General features: G+C 32.4%; 5 protein-coding genes across 9 annotated transcripts; 2 read left to right on the top strand and 3 right to left on the bottom strand.

Annotated features, from left to right (window-relative positions):
* Positions 1–750: 750 nt before the first annotated feature.
* Positions 751–3,233, bottom strand: LOC126654668 (putative B3 domain-containing protein At5g66980). The gene is made up of 4 exons (XM_050348604.2): positions 2,981–3,233; positions 2,156–2,534; positions 1,871–2,058; positions 751–1,210 (listed from the first exon to the last, which is right to left on the bottom strand). The coding sequence occupies exons 1-4, from the start codon at positions 3,059–3,061 to the stop codon at positions 890–892; spliced, it is 969 nt and encodes a 322-aa protein (XP_050204561.1). The 5' UTR covers positions 3,062–3,233; the 3' UTR covers positions 751–889.
* A 3,616-nt stretch (positions 3,234–6,849) lies between these two features.
* LOC126654467 (putative B3 domain-containing protein Os03g0621600) lies at positions 6,850–9,940 on the bottom strand. 4 transcript variants are annotated; one of them, XM_050348326.2, is made up of 6 exons: positions 9,753–9,940; positions 9,539–9,647; positions 8,984–9,093; positions 7,591–8,527; positions 7,426–7,526; positions 6,850–7,322 (listed from the first exon to the last, which is right to left on the bottom strand). In XM_050348326.2, exons 1-6 carry the CDS (start codon positions 9,762–9,764, stop codon positions 7,065–7,067), a joined length of 1,527 nt encoding a protein of 508 aa, XP_050204283.1. In that variant the 5' UTR covers positions 9,765–9,940; the 3' UTR covers positions 6,850–7,064. The 4 variants fall into 4 exon arrangements, with proteins under 4 accessions (XP_050204283.1, XP_050204284.1, XP_050204285.1 ...); XM_050348327.2 differs by having other exon boundaries at positions 7,426–7,511; positions 9,753–9,939; XM_050348328.2 differs by lacking the exon at positions 9,753–9,940 and having other exon boundaries at positions 9,526–9,632.
* Positions 9,941–10,783: 843 nt separating this feature from the next.
* On the top strand, positions 10,784–13,334 carry LOC126654459 (pentatricopeptide repeat-containing protein At2g04860). Its single transcript, XM_050348317.2, has one exon. It carries the CDS (start codon positions 11,060–11,062, stop codon positions 13,217–13,219), a length of 2,160 nt encoding a protein of 719 aa, XP_050204274.1. The 5' UTR covers positions 10,784–11,059; the 3' UTR covers positions 13,220–13,334.
* A 95-nt stretch (positions 13,335–13,429) lies between these two features.
* LOC126654460 (B3 domain-containing transcription factor VRN1-like) lies at positions 13,430–15,338 on the top strand. The gene is made up of 3 exons (XM_050348319.2): positions 13,430–14,048; positions 14,164–14,649; positions 14,929–15,338. The coding sequence occupies exons 1-3, from the start codon at positions 13,986–13,988 to the stop codon at positions 15,166–15,168; spliced, it is 789 nt and encodes a 262-aa protein (XP_050204276.1). The 5' UTR covers positions 13,430–13,985; the 3' UTR covers positions 15,169–15,338.
* Positions 15,339–17,535: 2,197 nt separating this feature from the next.
* LOC126654737 (putative B3 domain-containing protein Os03g0621600) lies at positions 17,536–19,130 on the bottom strand. 2 transcript variants are annotated; one of them, XM_050348700.2, is made up of 4 exons: positions 18,927–19,130; positions 18,390–18,846; positions 18,174–18,244; positions 17,536–18,023 (listed from the first exon to the last, which is right to left on the bottom strand). In XM_050348700.2, exons 1-4 carry the CDS (start codon positions 19,011–19,013, stop codon positions 17,775–17,777), a joined length of 864 nt encoding a protein of 287 aa, XP_050204657.1. In that variant the 5' UTR covers positions 19,014–19,130; the 3' UTR covers positions 17,536–17,774. The 2 variants fall into 2 exon arrangements, with proteins under 2 accessions (XP_050204657.1, XP_050204656.1); XM_050348699.2 differs by having other exon boundaries at positions 17,536–18,086; positions 18,927–19,128.
* Positions 19,131–19,924: the final 794 nt, after the last annotated feature.

Below are 19,924 nucleotides of genomic sequence, written 5' to 3' on the forward strand. Positions count from 1 at the left end.
TTGAGCTTATAATAAATAAGTTCTTGCTTTCTAAGAAGATTCAGAAATATTTCTTGTTAGAAGCAACTAAATAAAATTAATATATTTCAATATCAGAAGTACATCACTCTCATCAACTGGTAATGAGCTATCACTTACTGATAAAGGGAACTTTTTTTCTTGGATTAATTATAAATTATATAATGAATTTTAACAAATTTTTAATTTTGACAATTTAAAAGACAAACGACTATATCTTTACATTCAAAATATCAAATAATATTTTAGTAAAAAACACTATTATGCACACCAAAATATAAATTGTTCTAGCATCCACATTAGTAGTTTTAAATTTTTAATCGAAAAATTGCTCAACACTCAGAATTTAAAAAAAATAATAGTTTATATCAAGTCGTAAATTTATATTAAAATTGCAAACACGCTCGAGGTTCATAATTGTTCAAACATTTTTTTCTTTGTTCTTTTACACATTTGTCTCACATTAGACTAATATTACATTTTGATGGGTTCTACAGTAATAAATTACACAGAATATAAAAGCTTCTATCTTGAACCATTATTTCAACAAAAAAGCTGGTCTCATGCAAGGGAACATTTTCAATTTCCCCTAGAAGCATACATAACTTTAAGTTCAACTAAAGAGAACCCAAAAAAGATATACTTTCAACTTCAAACTCCATCAAATTCCAGAAGTGCATTGAAGACAAAAGTATAATCAAAAGAAAAAATGCATTTTAAAGAAATCCAAAGTAACCAAAAAGGAATACTAATACTAATTTTATTGCATCGTTACTTGTCGACTCATACATTTCGATATTTCATTTCGGTTTTCAAAAACATTACTGAAACCCTGAAACTTTAAATATATAATCTACTCTCGTAATAAATTTTATTTTGCCGTTTTGTGTTTCAGTATTTCCGTTTTCGTCCAACATAGCTTTTTTTTACGGGGCTTCACCTGTTTTGGAACAATGTGCACCTGAATTACTTTGACTATGTTATTTTCTTCAGGGAGAAATTCAAAAATGCATCTGTCATTGAATGCCACTTTGTTCTGCTTGTGAAAATCAGACCATCCATGGTTAATTGCAATGCGACCATCAGTTCTAAAGTGAACTTTTACAGGCCATGACTCGCCATTCTCATTGCGAAGTTCCATATTTTCCTGCAATTTGAGGTTGTGTTCGTTCACCACTGTTCTATAAATATACTGCAAGCAGCAAAATTTCTGTTAGATACTTTAAATGGGTAGCTGTAACAAATTAGTTTGTATGAACAATTCTCAAACACTATATAAGATTGCAAGAGAATTGGCTGGTCTATAGCATCAAGATCATGTTATGCTTATTTCTAACACAAAAAGACACGCGTTACTAACCAGACTTGCAGTAAATGAACATTGACCTGGACAAGTACTTGTATAAAAGAACAAAATCCGTTAACATTTATGCTGCTTGAAAAGTAAGAAACAGAAACATTGAAATGGTAAATGTCTAAATGAAAAACGGTCAAACAATATATTCAGCAAGAGTAAATATAGAATTTCAGGACTTTTCAAAAATGCAAAGCCAAAACATAGGATACGACAAGTTTCTGCGAAAAATAGCATAATATGTCTGCCTTTGCATTCAAACTAAAAGATCATTCAAGGGATGCGCCAATGGAAAAATCATATAATTAAGCAGGAGCCATGCATATACCAAAAAATAATTAGCTTCCCTGTTTTCAGTTTCCATTAAAACTTTTCATGGGTCTAATTCCTAAATTATGGTGTTCTGATACTGATAGGAAACAATAAAACTGCGCAAATTAAGCCAATTGAAGACGTAGATACTAAATGGAATTGCATAATATGTGGAAATGAATATACCAGAGTATATTTTGATGCTCGGGTCATATATATGTCAAAATGTGGATTATTGAGCTTATAATTGGGTGCTGCTTTACTTTTCCTGGGTCGTCCACGTTGCTTTGACGTGGTCTGTGTGACAACTGATCTACTTTCTCCGGATGAACCGTCAGTTTGTCTCGATTTAGTTCGACTTCCTTTAGGTCTACCTTTAAGCATAGAAACATCTTAGAATAAAAGAGGCAAAATGTAGAAAAAAAGGAACAAACTACCAATATATTGACACTGAAACTGCTAACAACTAACCAACTGGTCTGCGAGTTTGTTTAGACTCCAAATCAGAATATTTTCTCTTGTTACCACTAGTAGAATCTCGCATAGGCGTTTCTTCTTCAGATTCGGATTCCGTTTCCTCCTTCACAACGACGCTACTACTACACTCCTTTTCCTTTATCAATCCATTTCCGGAAAATACTTTAACGAAAAATTTGGAGTTCATATCATACTTGAAAACAAGGAAGTCCCCATCAACTAAAGAGTGATGATCTACAAATTTTTTCCAACCTTCTTCAGTTATCAAACTACTTCTAGTTTTGATTTTCCAAACCTTTCCGGTATGATCTTCGAGGGTAGCATTTTCGGGTACGTTTCCATCCAACTGCATAACAAAAGCTGGTGGAAAGCTCTGAAACATGACGACAACCCTGGTTTAATGTAATCGATTTTGCTAATCAACAAAATCCATAATGCAAATGCAAAGTAGAACATGACTCAGGAAACATATATAGATCACAAACACAATCACAATGAATATTATCAACTACAATTATACTAACTAATGCAGCTAATTACCTAAATTACACTTTTATTAGGAGTTTTAAATTTAAAATTCACATTTTTCTGCTAAAATTATGATTCTTTTTAGGAACAAACACTACCCTTTTCATTAAGAACTAAAATAATCATTCGTTCAAGAAACAAAAAAACAGTTTCATCAAGAAAAAAAAACCCGAAATTTCACCTACAAATGCATTAGCTTAAATTCTCATGGACTGTGAATTAAGTTGATCCAAAATCAAGGAAACAAAAAGAACACATGCATGCATATCAGAGTAAAGGGGGACACCATACCAGTTGGTCGGAGCTGTGGTCGGAGAGAAAAACTTTGAAGAATTCAAGGGAGGGAGTCTGATTTTTGCGGGGGTTTACCATTTTTTCTCGCCGGAAAACCTAATTGGGTGCCAAAGATTGAGAGTTGAAGAAGTTTAGACTGTATAGGAAAGTGTTTGGTTTGAGTTGACATGCAAAAGAGAAGACAGGGAATCTTGTCCTATTATTTGATTCAATGATTCACTCGACAAGTGCCACTGTGGACCTCGTATAGGAACATTCTTAGGCGAACCTACATCACCTAAGCAAATTTTTCATTAAATTTATGACACTTGATATCATTAATTATTAAATACCATATTAATTAATGATTATTTAATAAATTTTTTATTTAATAACGATAGATAGTTAAGACGTCTTTAAATGCATCGTAAAATTGTTGGTTCAAGCCTCAACTCTACAATTAATATTTTATTATTTTAATTCTAATATTCAGAAGTTTATCTATGTAACAAAAAATTCTCGACAAATCCATCACTAATCGAAAAAATCAATATCTTTAATTTGAATTTATACTCCTTTTTATGAGTAATTAAAAGATAAAAATACACTTATAAGGAGTGCGTGCATATAGTCAGTCCCATAAAACATACATGAAGAAAAAAAAATATCAAAAGACATTAGATCTGTAATCATTGACATAAAATAAATAAATACGAGATTTGAAAAAAAAAACTAGATGGTGAAGAAGTGATTTTAATTAAAAAAATGGTTAAAATTACTTCTTTTTTTTGTCGCGTCGGAGTTTTAAAAAGAGAAAAACGTTTAGGGAAGACTTAATTTTAGACCAATTGTCATAGTTTATTATTATTAATTAAGGCTACTTTTTACTTTGTGATTAAGGCTAATTTTTCATAAGCTTTTCTAATTAAGGCATTAATGCCATAATCTATGTTCAAATTGTCATCATTAATCTTGACTAAATCTTTGACAGCTTGATGTAATTTGACTCTGTTTAATTACACCAGGAGAGGTGCATATGTCTTCCCAGTCCCATACTCTATGTTTAATTTTTATATTATTTATTACTCCATCAATTTTCTTTAAAATATTAAAAAGTTTATTCGAAATTTATATAAATCATAAATGACAAAAATGATCTTAGAAAATATGCTAATAATATTCTTTTTTTGAGAGGGTTTAATACTCTTTATTCTACTAATTAAAACGAATTAAAAAAAATATTAAAATAAAATATGTAACTATTTAATAAAAATAAACATCTAATGGGAACATAGAGAGTAATTTATATTTATTATGCCAATTTTATTGTTTTAATATAAAATTTTAATAGTTTTCTTTATAGATACTTTTTTTATTTATTTTAGAAAATTTAAAATATAATTTTATATTTATTTAAAAATTAAACTTCTTAATTTTTCAAATAGATTAGACCAAAACTGATCAATGGTCGTTCCTGAAACCATGACCATCTATGCTCTTAAATTTCTCTCCTAGAAATTTATAGAACTTTTATCTCAATCGAAAACAATTTAATAAAGCCAATAATTCAAGTAAAACTTAATCTGTATAAATAACTAAGGTAAAATTAGATTAGTTCATGGTCCGGATTTGAGCCGATTTTACCAGACTTTATCATTTTTAAGTAAGCTCAAATTCAATTCAAGTTCAATTTGGACTCATTTTTTCTTATGTAAATCCTGTCTTGCACTATATTTTTCGGACCAAACATTTTCGGACTTAGATTTAAAATTATGAAAAAATGAGAAATTTAAATTCGCTTGTAAATACCAAACTTTTCACGGGTTTGAGCTTGAATCAGACTTGAGATCAATAATTATTGTTCCGGCTTTAAAGAGACGGGCCTGAACTGGCCTGACAGATACGCAAACCTACGAGTAAGTCTAGGTAAAAGTCATTTTCAAATTCCTATACTTTGTCTTTTATTTTCTATCATATTTTCATTTTTACACAGTTTCTATATTAACGAAAATGACTATAAAAAGTGCCTTATGTAAGCATGCGAATGGAGCATACAACCGTTGCGTCACGTTATTTTTACAACAAATTAATAAGTATTTGTGATAGAGAATATTTTAATTATAATTTTTTTTTTATCATTTAGTTTTCCACTTAACTGACGTACAATTGATTTATTATACGAATGACATGTCACAACGATCCTGTTGTAGAATTTTCCACGCAAATGGGTTCAATAGTAACAGAAAAAGAAAATACATACTGTTTATTTGTCATTCTTCAACTTTTTTTTTTCAGTTTGTTTAGTTTCTTTCTAACCAAAAGAAGCATTTTATAAAGTCATTCAACTCTAAATAGCATCATTTATTTTCATTAAATCTGTATCATATTATAGTTACAAAGTACATTTACTTATAGAGTGGCGAAGTTTTAATAGGGGCTGAGCAATTTTTAAAATTTAGATATTACTATCCTTTTAAATTATTTTAATTATTTTCTTCTTTCAACTTAATATTTTTATTTCTAAATTAGTCTTGTTTTTTAAGGAAGAAATCAATAACGATAAACCCTGATCGTCCCTTTTAATAAACTGCAAATCAAATCAAGGTTGATTGCACAAATCCCTTCATCTCTTGAAATATATCAGAGAAATATATTAGAAGAGAAAATAATGTTTACAAAAATTACAGCCTCCAGTAAGAGACAATTGAAAAATAAGGTATATTATATCCCCATTTGCGACTTTTTATCCCCATTAGGATATGTCAATAATTCTTCTTTACCAACTCATATGAGACATTTAAAAATGCATAGGTAAAAATAAATTAAATTAATTTTTTTAGAAGTATCAAGGTATTAAAGCTATGTTGAGTACAAATTGCAAAGTGCCTCTCTAATTATTGTTACCCATTTTGTACACTGATAGTCTGATACAAGATATAATAAACAAGTTCTATGATACTTATCATTTTTGGAAGAGATATAAACAAAGAAGGAGGAAAGTGAAACCTGCCAATTAGCCAAAAAAAAGTATAATTAATTATATATACTCAAAATAATGTTCCAGGAGATAGATAGCATATGAGAGACATAAATTTATGAAGAAACTGTTAAGCATATGATAGCTAATTATGTTAGATTCCATCTTAAAACCAATTGGTATTAAGTGGAGGTGCCCAACCATATATAAACACATGTCCACTCACACACACAACCAATGTGGGATTTCCCACTTTAACACATATGATAGCTAATTATGTTTGTGAATTTTGTCATAATCATTTTTTGAAAATTTTACCTGTTTTAATCCGTTTCAGAATCCGAACTATAAATATTCAAAGGCGTTACTCTGCACGAAGTTTCCTTTCAACAATATCAGCATAAGATGTTACGCAACACACACATTATGATATCTTCTAGCAGTATACAAACCGAATAACTGGCCAACTAGTTCAATACGGTTTAAAAAACTTTACATTCTTATAGATTGGTTTGGTTTGATTTTGAAATATATCACAATTTTGGTTCGACTCAGTTCAGTTAGAATTGTATGCTCATATAACTAATGTAGGCATATAACTCAAATGGGACTTTAAAAAGAATTGTATGCTAAAGTAACAACAGCATCCTTCAGAATAAGAAAAACAAAATTGAAAAGGATAAGAAAGCTTAAAAATTTATGATTTGTAAATCTTTTACAGCAGTTGTAAAAATTAGTATCAGAATGATATATTCTTGCAGAAAATTTAAACTTCAACTCACTTATTTTAACTCATTTAATTCAACTCCAATAACTAAAAACTTCCTTTTGCGGTGATTAGTACTTCAAAGCTTGAATTTGCAACAATTGCAATGTTACACAGAAAGGTTACTTCAGATCACACAAAAACTAATTCAATATCTGCTTGGTTGATAGAGAAAATAATCCGACAGAAATTTATACAAACTTGGCTGAAAAAGAGAACATCAAACTAAAAGAGAAAACACACACAAATAAAGCTAATCCTTTGAGAGCACAAAGCTGCAGTTTAACCATACTAAACAAACATACTAGTTATAAGAACATGGTCAGCAAGTTTAAAGCTAGGATGCAGCAGAAAAGAAGTTAAAGCTCGGGTCGACCACATTTATGAACTTCGGCAATAATGAGTGAACCGAATCCTAGCTTGGAGTAAAGAACCAAAGTATCCCCTGTAGCCAGTTCATTAGCTCGATAAAAGTTAGACCAGCCGGTGCTCAAGCGAAGCTGGTTAGTACTCATTATGTGGACCAATAGTGGCCATTGCCTTCCGACAGGATCTTGAATACAAGTTTTTCTCATGTTTATGAGGCCACTGCTATTAGCAAAACCTTTGGTTATCACCTATCATACAAACATAATTGAACCAGTGAGAAAATGAACATTTTTTCTTCAGAATTTCATAAAAACAAGTAATTCAGAAAGGAAAAGCACATGAAAAGTTTACCAAGCTGAATCTGTGATAGTCTTTCAGAACAAGTTCAATAAATGGATGTTTCATTTTAATGTCGGATCTCTTCTCAGCTTTATCACCTTGCATGAACCAAGCTAGTAACAAATGTCATTTTTCTGAACAATACAAATAAACTAATTCAGAACAGATCATATTTACCAGTTTTTGTTGCGGAAACTTGAGGTTTCTCAGACTGTTTACTTGACTTAGGACGACCACGTTTCTTGACTATGGTTTCTTTGATTCCTCTAGTAGAGTCAGAAGCCAATTTTGAGACATCACTCTTCCTTTTTTCCTTGTAATCATCAACATAAGCATTACGGTAATTCTTTGATTGATCCCCATGATCATCATCAGAGATAGCATCTTCATATCTATCACAGTAACGCACTCGCCTCTTTCCAGCAGCTTTCTGTCTCACAGAAGAGGCATGACCATCATCAACATAAGCATTACCTAGATTCTTCGATTGATCCCCATGGTCATCATCAGAGCTAGCATCTTTATATTTATCGCAGTAAGGCGCTTGCCTGTTTCCAGAAGGTTTCTGTCTCACAGAAGAGGCATGACCATCATCGACATAAGCATTACGTAAATTCTTCGATTGATCCCCATGATCATCATCAGAGCTAGCATCTTTATATCTATCACAGTAAGGCACTTGCCTCTTTCCAGCAGCTTTCTGTCTCACAGAAGAGGCATGACCATCAACATAAGCATTATGTAAATTCTTCGATTGATCCACGTGATCATCATCAGAGCTAGCATCTTTATATCTATCGCAATAACGCACTTGCCTTTTTCCAGGAGCTTTCTGTCTCGAAGAAGAGGCATGACCGATAGGGTATGTTATCTCCAAACCACCCTTCTCGCATATCTTCATGGAGAAACGACAATCACCTTCATATCTAAAAAGTAAAAAGCTCCCATGTTCCAGAGAGTAGAAATCTGCAAATTCTTTCCAGCCCTTATCTAACCAAACATCATCATCCGGCCTAGACAACTCTACTTCCCATGTTTCATTTATAGGGACCTCAAGTATTACTGGATTCGACAAACTGTTTCCATGCTCTTTCACAAACATTTTAGGCATCCTCTGATCAAAACACAAATCAAGTTATGCCATTAAAATATTACAAATTAAACATCAATAATATTTACTCTTCATTTGCTAATACACAAGTACAAAATCTATTCAATAAAAAACAGTTCAGAATCAGTTGCTGTTGTGGAAACAAGATATCTAACTAATTAGAGCAGTTTCAACTTCAACAGATCTAACACATCAAGTTTTGTTGGTTATCTCTAAAACTAAACTGAAAAGCAATGGATTGAACTAAGAAATCGTATGCAAAAAATTCAAGAACAGTACAGGAAAAACCACAGGGATTTAGAAATATGGAAGATCATTTACAAATGGTTTTTTTACCTAGCTTTATCTACTTTACTCAAGAACATACAAAAAAAATAAAAGCATCAGAAAGAGCAAGAGAGTAACAACAGCATGCCTGAGGAACAGAAAGAGAAAAATGAAACAAACAAGAAAGCTTACAATTTTTCCTGCTTGAATATCAGCATTAAGAAGTATCTTGAAAAAATGTATGCCATTCTCCATGATAATCCCAGAGGTTTTTGATAGCTCAGCTTCTTGAAATAATTTGCCTGAGAGTCCAATATAAGCTTGAAACTTGTGAAAAGAAGGACACTATACTAAGCTGGCTGAAAGGCTGCAAGCCTACTAGCACTTGATTTGAGTTGTACATTTTTATTGAATGGTACACAGAAAAGTCACTCTAAATTACCTAAAAACTACTGCATTTCTAGTCATAAAATTTGTATCACAGGCTTATGTTAGCTCGAAATAGATTACAAACTGACAGCATGCAAATCAAAAGTTGGCAGAAAAAAGATATCAAATTGAAAGAGAGGACATAAAACAGGATCTGTTTCTCTGAAACCATAGGAAAGTTGTACTTCAAAGATACTAAAACAATCATAATTTTACAAGAACATAAAAATAAGTAAAAGGCTAAGGTAAACTACATTTACTCCAAGTCATAAACAAATCACCTAACTAATTGTACCATTTCATACTTGGAAAATGTACCATCTTTATTTCTTATAACCAATACTGTATAAAAAATTCCAATTTTAGGAAATTTTAGTGTACGAGGCATGATTTTCTTGTACTCCATTACAAAGGCACTCGGTATCATCTGCAAGGAAAAAAATATATAGCTTACAAATTAGAAATCTAAATCAAGAAACAGATTGTGCAAGGAGAAAGATACGTAAATGAGAATGAAAGACGTGAACTTTACCATTTTAATCATCTGGGTTTTGATCTAAAGCTTTGCCTTTTATTTGTGACAAGCTTGGGAGAACGGATACTTCATTCAATTTTGGAAATTTTCGAACACGAAACTTTATTTTTTTACATGAAAAACCTTTACATAGCACTGTTTCGCCGTGCTTGTATCCAAATGTCCGTTTTTCCGTATCCTTGTCCTTGTGCTACCTAGATGACAAGATAACAAAATTAACACAAAAATGTGTCATTCAGTTTATAACATAATATAAATGACTCTTATCACGGGTTGAATCGCGAATCCATCTAACCCGCTTCATAAATTATATTATTTATAATAATATAAAAATAAAACAGATATAATTTCATAAAATAAAATTATTAAATAGGTTAAATATAATTTTATTAATATATAAACAGAATAAAATTTTATAGTTTAAGTATTAATTGACAAAATTAAAGTAAAATTGTATTTATATAGTTTAAATATTTTTATATATAAGTGGATCGTGTTAGTTGTGTCATGTCAGCCGTTTAATTTTATTAATCGTGTTATCCGTTTATTTTAATGTATTAATCATGTCTTATTATGTTACTCGTTTAAATTTCATATAGTATTAAAGTAGACTGCTGAGATTGCCTGGAACAAGAGTTACCGCTACGTCATTCTCGAAATGGACAGCAAGACTGATGTTGATGCTATCAGGAAGAATGATAGTTCTGAAAACGCCACCACGAGCCTTTTTCGAGCCATCAGGTCTCTTCTTGACAGACCTTGGCAAGTGTGTGTTTACCATACGTATAGAGAAGGAAACCGATGCGCGGATTGGATGGCTAACCATGGTTTTTCTCGTCCTATTGGAATTTATATTCATGAAGAAATGCTGCCGGATATAGCTAACCTATTGCCTGAAGACATAGCTGGTGTCTGTATCCCTAGAGTTTGTAGAACTAATTAGTTTGTTCCCTAGGCTTTGGCCTTTCTTGGCAGATCAAAAAAAAGTAGACACGATAAACTAAATTGGCCGTGTTCATGTAAACTCTAATCATATTAATAAAATGGGTCGTCACAACACGAATTTAACCCGCCAGCCTATTTTCACACCGGCGGTATGGAGGCTACTGAAAGTTTTGAGAGCAAACTTTTAACGAAATTGAAACATCTAGCCAATTATTCTTAGAATCAATTCAAAATATTATTGAGACAAGGTGAATTATAAATTATCCCGCTTAAACGACGTTGTAACTTGCTAAGTAGTGTGAATTAAACAGAACTTTAAACTTGCCAACGGTCAAATCTGGCGCCAAAAATCCTATAGTATGAGCTTGGCCTTCTCTTCAAAACCAAATCTCTCGTTCTTCCACTTTCTTCTAGAATCTAACATTAAATCAAAAACACCAAAACCAGCACTCACATTTTTTCGCCAGTTATTACAATCCGACGCGAAACCAAATGATTTCACTTTTTCTTTACTTTTCAAATCCTCAGCTCCAAACCCACCAAATTCTAGTAAAACAGAAGCAATTCAAATCCATACCCATTTAGTAAAATCGGGTCTTGACCGCTTTATCTATATAAGTACTGCTCTGTTAGATTTGTACATGAAATTGGGGTGGGTTAGTTATGCACATAAGATGTTTGATTCTATGCCTCACAGAGATGTTGTTTCTTGGAATGTTTTGATTTCTGGGTATTCACGAAATGGGTGTGATGTCAATGCGTTGGAGATTTTTATTTACATGATTAAATCGGGTTTCGTCCCGAGTCAAACTACGTTACTTGGTTTACTTCCGTCGGTTGGGTTGGTGTTTCAAGGGAAGTGTATTCATGGGTTTGGGATCAAATATGGGCTTGATTTGGATTCTCAAGTGAAAAATTCACTTATATCAATGTATGCGAAATACAGAGAGTTGGAAGCTGCCGAATTCCTGTTTGAAGAGATGGTAGATAGAAGAACTGTAGCTTCTTGGAACACTATGATTAGTGCTTATGGTCAAAATGGTTACTTTAATGAGGCAATGCTTGTCTTCAAACTGATGGTAGGAGCAGGCATTGAGATCAATCCTATTACATTTATGAGTCTGTTGTTGGCTAATGCTCATCCGGAATCTGTACATTGTTATGCTGTCAAAGTTGGTCTTGTCAATGATGCATCCGTAATAACTTCATTAGTTTGTATATATGCAAAATGTGGAGGCACGAATTCAGCAGCGTTGCTTTTCTGGTCTGTGCCGCAGAAAAACTTAGTTTCTTTGACTGCAATCATTTCAAGCTATGCCGAAACAGGAGAAATGGGTCTGGTAGTGGAGTATTTTGCTCATATGCAGCATTTGGACATGAAATTAGATTCAGTTGCCATGGTTAGCATCCTTCATGGGATTACTGACCCTGTTCACATGAGCATTGGCCTTGCCTTTCATGGTTATGCTATTAAGACCGGGCTGGTCAACTATAATTTGGTCATGAATGGGCTGATAACTATGTATTCAAAGCTTGACAACATGGAAGCTCTATTCTCTTTGTTTTCTGAAATGCGTGAAAAACCGTTAATCAGTTGGAATTCAGTTATATCTGGATGTGCACAGGCTGGAAGGGCTAGTGATGCTATAGAGTTCTTCTGTCAAATGAAGATATACGGATGTAAACCAGATGCCATTACTGTTGCGAGCTTATTGTCTAGTTGTTCGCAACTAGGATACTTGCAATTGGGGGAGAGAATTCACAGTTACATTCTCAGGAACAAATTAGAATTAGAAGATTTTGTTGGAACTGCTCTAATAGACATGTATACCAAGTGCGGAAGAATTGAGCTAGCAGAAAGGGTCTTCAATAGCATAAATGAACCATGTCTAGCTACATGGAATACGATGATCTCAGGATATAGTTGGTATGGCCTTGAACATAAGGCTCTAACTTGTTACTCTGGAATGCGAGAGCAAGGGGTAGAACCTGACGACATCGCATTTTTAGGAATTCTAGCCGCCTGCACCCATGGCGGTCTTGTTCATGAAGGGAGAAGCTACTTTCAGATAATGACCAAAGAGTTTGGATTGGTGCCAACTTTGCAACACTGTGCATGCATGGTTAGTCTCCTTGCTCGGGCGGGTTTGCTCGATGAGGCATTTTCATTTGTAAAAGATATGGAGATCGAACCTGATTCTGCTATTTGGGGTGCTTTACTAAGCGCTTGTCACATCCACCATGAGGTCAAGCTTGGAGAATATTTGGCCAAGAAATTATACTTATTGGATTACAGAAATGGCGGGCTTTACGTGTTGATGTCAAATCTGTATGCAGTTGCAGAGAGATGGGATGATGTGGCAAGGGTGAGGGAGATGATGAAAAATGCTGGAGGAGATGGCGTTTCTGGAGTTAGCCATATTGAGGTTACTTCATGGGAAGAAACTAACACTAAGGGATTCAATACTTCATTTATTGGTAATACAAATTCTAGGCAGGTTTTGTTTGCACAATCATAAGAGTTTTTTTTGGCTGAGTTCTGGCTCATATTTATGGAGCCCTCTAGCAGTACGGTTACTATTATTTCCAAACTAAGGCTTTCTAACAAGATATATATTACATTAGCTTTAACTACGTTTTTGCTGCATCCCTAGCTTTAACTTATTGTGCTCTCAAAGAATTAACTTTTTTTTTATGTGTGTTTTCTCTTTTAGTTTGATGTTTTCTTTTTCAGCCAAGTTTGCATAACTTTCTGTTAGATTATTTTCTCTATCAACCAAGCAGATATTGCAATAGTTTTTGTGTAATCTGAATTAACCTTCCTGTGTAACATTGCAATTGTTGCAAATTCAAGCTTTGAAGTACTAATCACTGCAAAAGAAAGTTTCTAGTTATAGGAGTTGAATTTAATGACTAAAAAAAGTGATTTGAAGTTTAAATTCAAGAGGGTTGTTTACAGCTGTAAATATAATGGATGGATGTAACCTTTTTCTGCAAGAATATCTCTTTCTGATACTTATCTTTGCAATTGCTGTAAAAGAATTATAGATCATTGATTTTATAGCTAAAAATGGTATTCTGTAGTTTGGCTTTTTTGGACATTATGTGTAGCAAAAAACTGAAGTTATGTACAGTCAGTAAAAATATAAATTCAAGTCAAAGGTGCCTGTAGGCCTGCAGCCTTTCAGCTAGAACAGTACCAGTGTCCTTTAAAGTTCAAGCTTATATTGAACTCTCAAGCGAATTATTTCAAGAAGCTAAGCTATCAAAGAGGACTGGATTGTAATGGATACTGGTTTCCAGTTTTTCAAATTAATTCATGAGGATGATATCCACCAAGGAAAAGTTGTAAGCTTTCTTATTTGCTCTTTTTCTAATTCTGAAGCATGCTGTTGAAAAGTAAATGTATTGATATTTAATTTTTAATGTGCTAAAGTCATAACTTGATATGTATTATGATCAGGGGTTGCCTAAAGAGTTTCTGAAGAAGCACGGAAACAATTTGTCGAGTCCTGTAATACTTAAGGTTCCTAGCGGTGCAACATGGGAAGTAGAGTTGTCGAAGTCTGGTGATGATGTTTTGTTAGATAAGGGCTGGAAAGAATTTGCAGATTTCTATTCTCTGGAACATGGGAGCTTCGTAATTTTTAGAGATGAAGGTGGATGTCATTTCTCTGTGATCATATGTGGCAAAAATGGTTTGGAGATAGGATACCCTTGCGGTGGCGATGATTCTTCTTTGAGTCCGGAAGCTGATGGAAAAATCCAAGCTTGTGAGACGGATAGAAATGAAGATGCTATTTGCAGAAAGAAGGTTTTTAGAAACAGTATATCGGATTCATCACATTTGAGAAATTCTCAAGCACTTGAAGCTGCAGACAAATTCATCACGAAGAATCCATCATTCAAATCCGTCGTGTGGTTGAGCAAAGTGAAGGCTATTTCAGTGGTAGGTTCATTTAACTTATTTTCTTATAATAAACTGATAAGATAATAAACTCGGCCACAACCCACAAGTAGCGGGTTTGGTTCTAACTGAACTGGGTCGAACCAAAACTGTGATTTATTTCAAAAACAAACCAAACTAATTTATAAGAATGTAAAGTTTTATAAACGGTATTGAACTAGTTGGTTCGGTTATTCGGTTTTGTATACTGCTAGAAGGTATCATAATGTGTGTGTTGTGTAACATCTTATGCTGATATAGTTGAAACGAAACTTCGTGCAGAGTATTCCGACTAGTTTCGGCCAAGAATATGTAAAGGCCGATACAGATAATATGATGACACTGCAGGTTGCTGATAGAATGTGGCCTGTGAAGGTGTTGAGATATTCGAATTGTCACGTAGCCAGGTTTTGTGGCGGCTGGCCTCTCTTTGCTGCGGAAAACTCACTCAAAAAAGGCGATGTTTGCATCTTTGAGCTGATTAAGAGTAGTTTGCTGAATGTATCCATTTTCAGATGTTAGTAAGTTCTTGATACAGAACTGAACTTTGAGCTCCAAATCTCTCTTTTGGTTCTTCTACTTGATCAATGATGTATTCAATCCTGTTATGGGAACATTTTATAACTAAAGTAGATCTTTGAATCAGTTTTGATTTCGATTTGATATATTCTCAAATGCAATTAGTTGTCATATTATTTACAGATTGCTGTTAAATTTATGTTTATCATGAGAAATGTAATTAGTTGGGTTTTTGATTTTTGTGTGCCTATAAAGCATTGAAATTTCCGGTTTAGTGTCTCTTTGGAATTTAATTTCAAAAGAGTGCTTGATGCGGAACGCATTAATTAGCTGATTAAATCAATAATCAGCTAATTTTTTTATTTTTTTTGTCAAAGGTTAAACTTCATTATATGAAGAATAATATTTACAAAAAATCAGCTAATTAAGCAACTTTAATATTTGGGCACTTTAACAATTTTAAAAAAACGATATAATATTAATAAATGATTTTAAATTAATATTAACAAATGATATAAATTAACAAATAATATAATTTTAAAAAACAATATAATATTAATTTTATTTAAACAACGATTTTCAAAATAAATAATATATTAAAAATACAACATCTACTACAAATGACAAAAAGCAAATCTAGTGCACCAATATTATCTAAATAAAAATTCAATCTAAAAATTATATATCCATTTCGTCTCAATAAAATTTAATCACTTAAAAAAAGTATATTATTAAAAAAATCGACTTGACATTTATAAATTTAAAAATTTTGTATGGTGTTGATAAAAAAAATTAAAATGCATTATGATATTTTTAACTCATATTAAACTGGGTTGTTTCAATTTTTTTATTAATATTATCATACTAATTTTTTAAATCTTACAAATGTCAAATCGATTTTCTCAATAGTATATTTTTTTAAGTGATCGAATTTTATTGAGGCGAAATGAATATATAATTTTTAGATTAAATTTGTATGTAAATAATATTGGTACATCAATTATTGGGGAGACAAAAGTACTCCCAAATCATTAGGGAGTAATTAATCAACTGATTAAATAATTAATCAGTTGATTAATGCGTTCCGCATTGTAGGAATGTGGAACGCCACGTGTTCCGCATTCCCACAATGCGGAACGTGTGGGTCCAGACACTTTTTTGGAATTAAATTCTAAAGAGGCACTAAACCGGAAATTTCAATGCCTTATAGGCACACAAAAATCAAAAACCCTAATTAGTTTACTTGCAACCAAAGCTTCTATGGAAAAAGTTCTCATTTCTTCAGAATAATTCTTGTCAACAGAAGACCTGTAAGCATTCTGATTATTTCAATTTTATTTTTTGGGATTAGTATGAAATAGATAAGAAATTTGTAAGTTTTCCTCATTCATTATGAGGTTGCTTGCATAATTGAATTTATAACTAAAATGGAAAATAAACCAAACAAGTCATACTCATAGCTTAATATGTTATCACTGACATTAATTTTCTATTTGAGTCCTCCAACATAGTTATTTTCAAACAGGTCCCTAAACTTTCATTTATATCAAAGATGACCCAGACCATGTTGAGTAAGAATTGCAAAGTGGCTCTCTAATAAATATTACCTATTTTGTACACTGCTACAAGATATTAAAACTAGTCCTTTGATACTTGCCATTTTTGGAAGAAAAACAAACAAATAAAGAGGAAAGTAAAACCAGCAAATGAAATGAACTAGTGAAAGTTTTTCCATAAAAAATTAAATAAAAAAACTCTAAGTCTACTAAATAGAAAATGCTATAAAAATATTTAGAGTTACAAAACAAAATGTCTAATTAAATTATGAATGCTCAAAATAGTATTTCAAGGGATCTGAAAATATGTCAGTGATAACATGTGAGGCTATATGACCTATTTGGCATGTAATTCCATTTTAGTTATAAATCCAATTATGCAAGCAGCCTCATTATTAATGCAGAGAATTCCAAAATGGGACTCAAAAAACTTACATATAAGTCCTTATCTATTTAATCTGTCAAAAAAAAAAACTTATCTATTTAATACTCTGAAGAAACTTAATTTTTTCAAGAAACAGTTCATCATAAGGTAATTAATTAAATGCAGCATTTCACAATTTATTTGCTGAACAATAAACTATTATCTATTTAATACTCTGAAGAAACTTAATTTTTTCAAGAAACAGTTCATCATAAGGTAATTAATTAAATGCAGCATTTCACAATTTATTTGCTGAACAATAAACTAGCTCAGATTCACAACTAAGCTTATCAAATTCTACCAACTAGCCTCATTATTTACCAAATTTAGCATAAAAATTACTAAAATAACCTACTTCACACTTAAAAATCAATGACAGCAATATAAAAATTCTTAAAAAGTTCTAAATAAGATAAATTGATAGCAAATAAAGTCCAATTACATAAGTCATTTTAACCAGCTAAAACATCATAAACTAATTCATACTCAGAACCAAGATGGTTTAAACAAAAAATTAAAAGCACATAATATCTTAAGAAAACACCCAAGAATTTCATTTCTATCACAATAGCTTGTGGGAGAAGCAACTAAAACAACGAAAATACCAACATCATAATTGAACCAGAGATTTAATTGCCAGTTTCAAACTCTGCCAATGCACTCAGTTTAACGCCCGGTTTGGTGCTCGTAACTTCGCCTCTTCCTTTACGAACCTCGACGAGAATGAGTTCACCAAACCCTTGCTTGGAGAAGAGAACCACAGTGTCCCCTGTAGCCAGTCCATTAGCTTGGTAAAAATCAGACCAGCCAGAGCTTAATTGAACCTGGTGACCACTCAATATCTTGACTGCAACTGGCCATAACCTTCCGGCAGGATCCTGAAGAACAGTTCGTGCCAAGTTTGTGAGGCCACTGCTTTTAGCAAAGCCTTTGAGTAGAGTCTATCAAAAAAACAAACTTTTTTTTCATCAATGTTTTCATTACAAAAACAAAGTGAAACAGAATAAAAACACAGATGAAAAGGTTACCAAATTGTATTTCTGATAGTATTTCAGAACAAATTCAGTTCTCTCCTTGAAAAGATTCGGGTTCTTCTCAGCTTTTTTTCCACATTTTATGAAAAAAAAAACAGTAAAAAAGATGTCAGTTTTCTAAATTCCAAAAACTACTCAATTTTTTGGGTGACGAGGACTCACTACCCCGAGCAGAAGCTCAGGATAACCGTAAAACAGATGAGATCTTACCAATTTGAGTAGCAGAAACTTGAGATTTCTTCGGACGACCGCGATTCTTGACTATGGAATTAGCAGCACAGTCCATTTTTGAGGCACCATTCTTCTGTTGATCCTCCTCTTCATCATCATCACCATCATAAACAGAACCGTTACTTAAGTTCTTAGTCTGATCCACATGACCATCATCTTCATCATTCTCATTACTTAAATTAATATTCTTCAACAGACAAGTTGGGCCATAAATCAAAACTTCAAAAGTTAACACATCAACAAGGTTAAAAACCAAGAAATCTCCCAGTTTTAAATCATTTTCTTCCACAAATTTTGGCCAACCATGCTTGAGAAATGAACCATCATGGTTTCTGATGACTGCTACTGTGTAAAACTTGCCAATGTTGTGAGATTTCAAGGTGAGTGTACGAGGCATGGTTTTCCAGTACTTGGTTACAAATGCACAAGGTACCATCTGCAAGAAAACACAAAATATAGCATGTAAATCAAGAAATTAACAGAAAATATGAGATTAATGCAAGAGATGAACATTACCATTTCATTGGTGAAGTCACGGATCAAAATTTTGAAAAAAGTAATCTTTTCATCTTGGTTTTGATGTAGGTTCCTACTGTTCTTCATGTTTCTGCTGAAGATTGTTACTTGGTTTCTTGAAAAATAGTGGTTTTGTGAAAAAGACAAGCTCAAATCTCAAAATAAAGCTGGCTAGAGTGACTATAAGTAGAAGAATATGACAGATATATTGGAGACTTTGAAAGAAAGTTTTTACTATTTTATAATAATAATAATAATACTAATAATTATTATTATTATTCTGTGTATGTGCAGTTTATTTGGTGAGATCTTCCTTGATTTCTTCCTCCTTAAATTAATGCTCTCTTCAATGGAATGTGTACTAAAATAAAACTGTTTGTAATTGTAACAATGTTCATCCAAAATTTAATTTTTTATGACTTATGTGACAAGTTGTTGACTGGGGCTGTTGTTCGAATCTCAAAAAATAACCCTAACATTATTAAAGTGGAACAAATACACCCTTCATTTAACGGTAGCGTGTTTGAACGTTAATTCGGCTGATGTACCATATAATTAGTTGTTGCCCTAATATTTTTTTAATTTCAAAAATGATCGAAAAGAAACAAATATAAGTCTAAGGTTACCAAAGTGGAAAAAATATACCCTCCGTCTAACGGTGGAGGATATATTTGTTTCGCTTTGGTAAAATTAAGGTCATTTTTTAGACTCAAAAAACATTACGGGCCCATGTGAGCCACAAAATAAACATTAGGGTCATTTTTATATGGGTAATCTACACAAATCCCCTAAAAGTGGTATAGTATTATGTTTTTACCTCAGTATTTTGATTTTGGCAAAAATCTCCCAAAAAAAAAGAAAACTTTTCACAAATCTCTCATAACCCAAAATAAGTTGGTTATAACATAAAATAGGACATTTATGCCCTCTTCCCCTCAACTGAAACAGAGAAAAAAATTGAAAATTACTCCACTGTTATCATTCTGGTCGGGCTCCGG

The sequence above is a fragment of the Mercurialis annua genome, linkage group LG7 (assembly GCF_937616625.2).
Source record: "Mercurialis annua linkage group LG7, ddMerAnnu1.2, whole genome shotgun sequence".
NCBI lineage: Eukaryota > Viridiplantae > Streptophyta > Magnoliopsida > Malpighiales > Euphorbiaceae > Mercurialis > Mercurialis annua.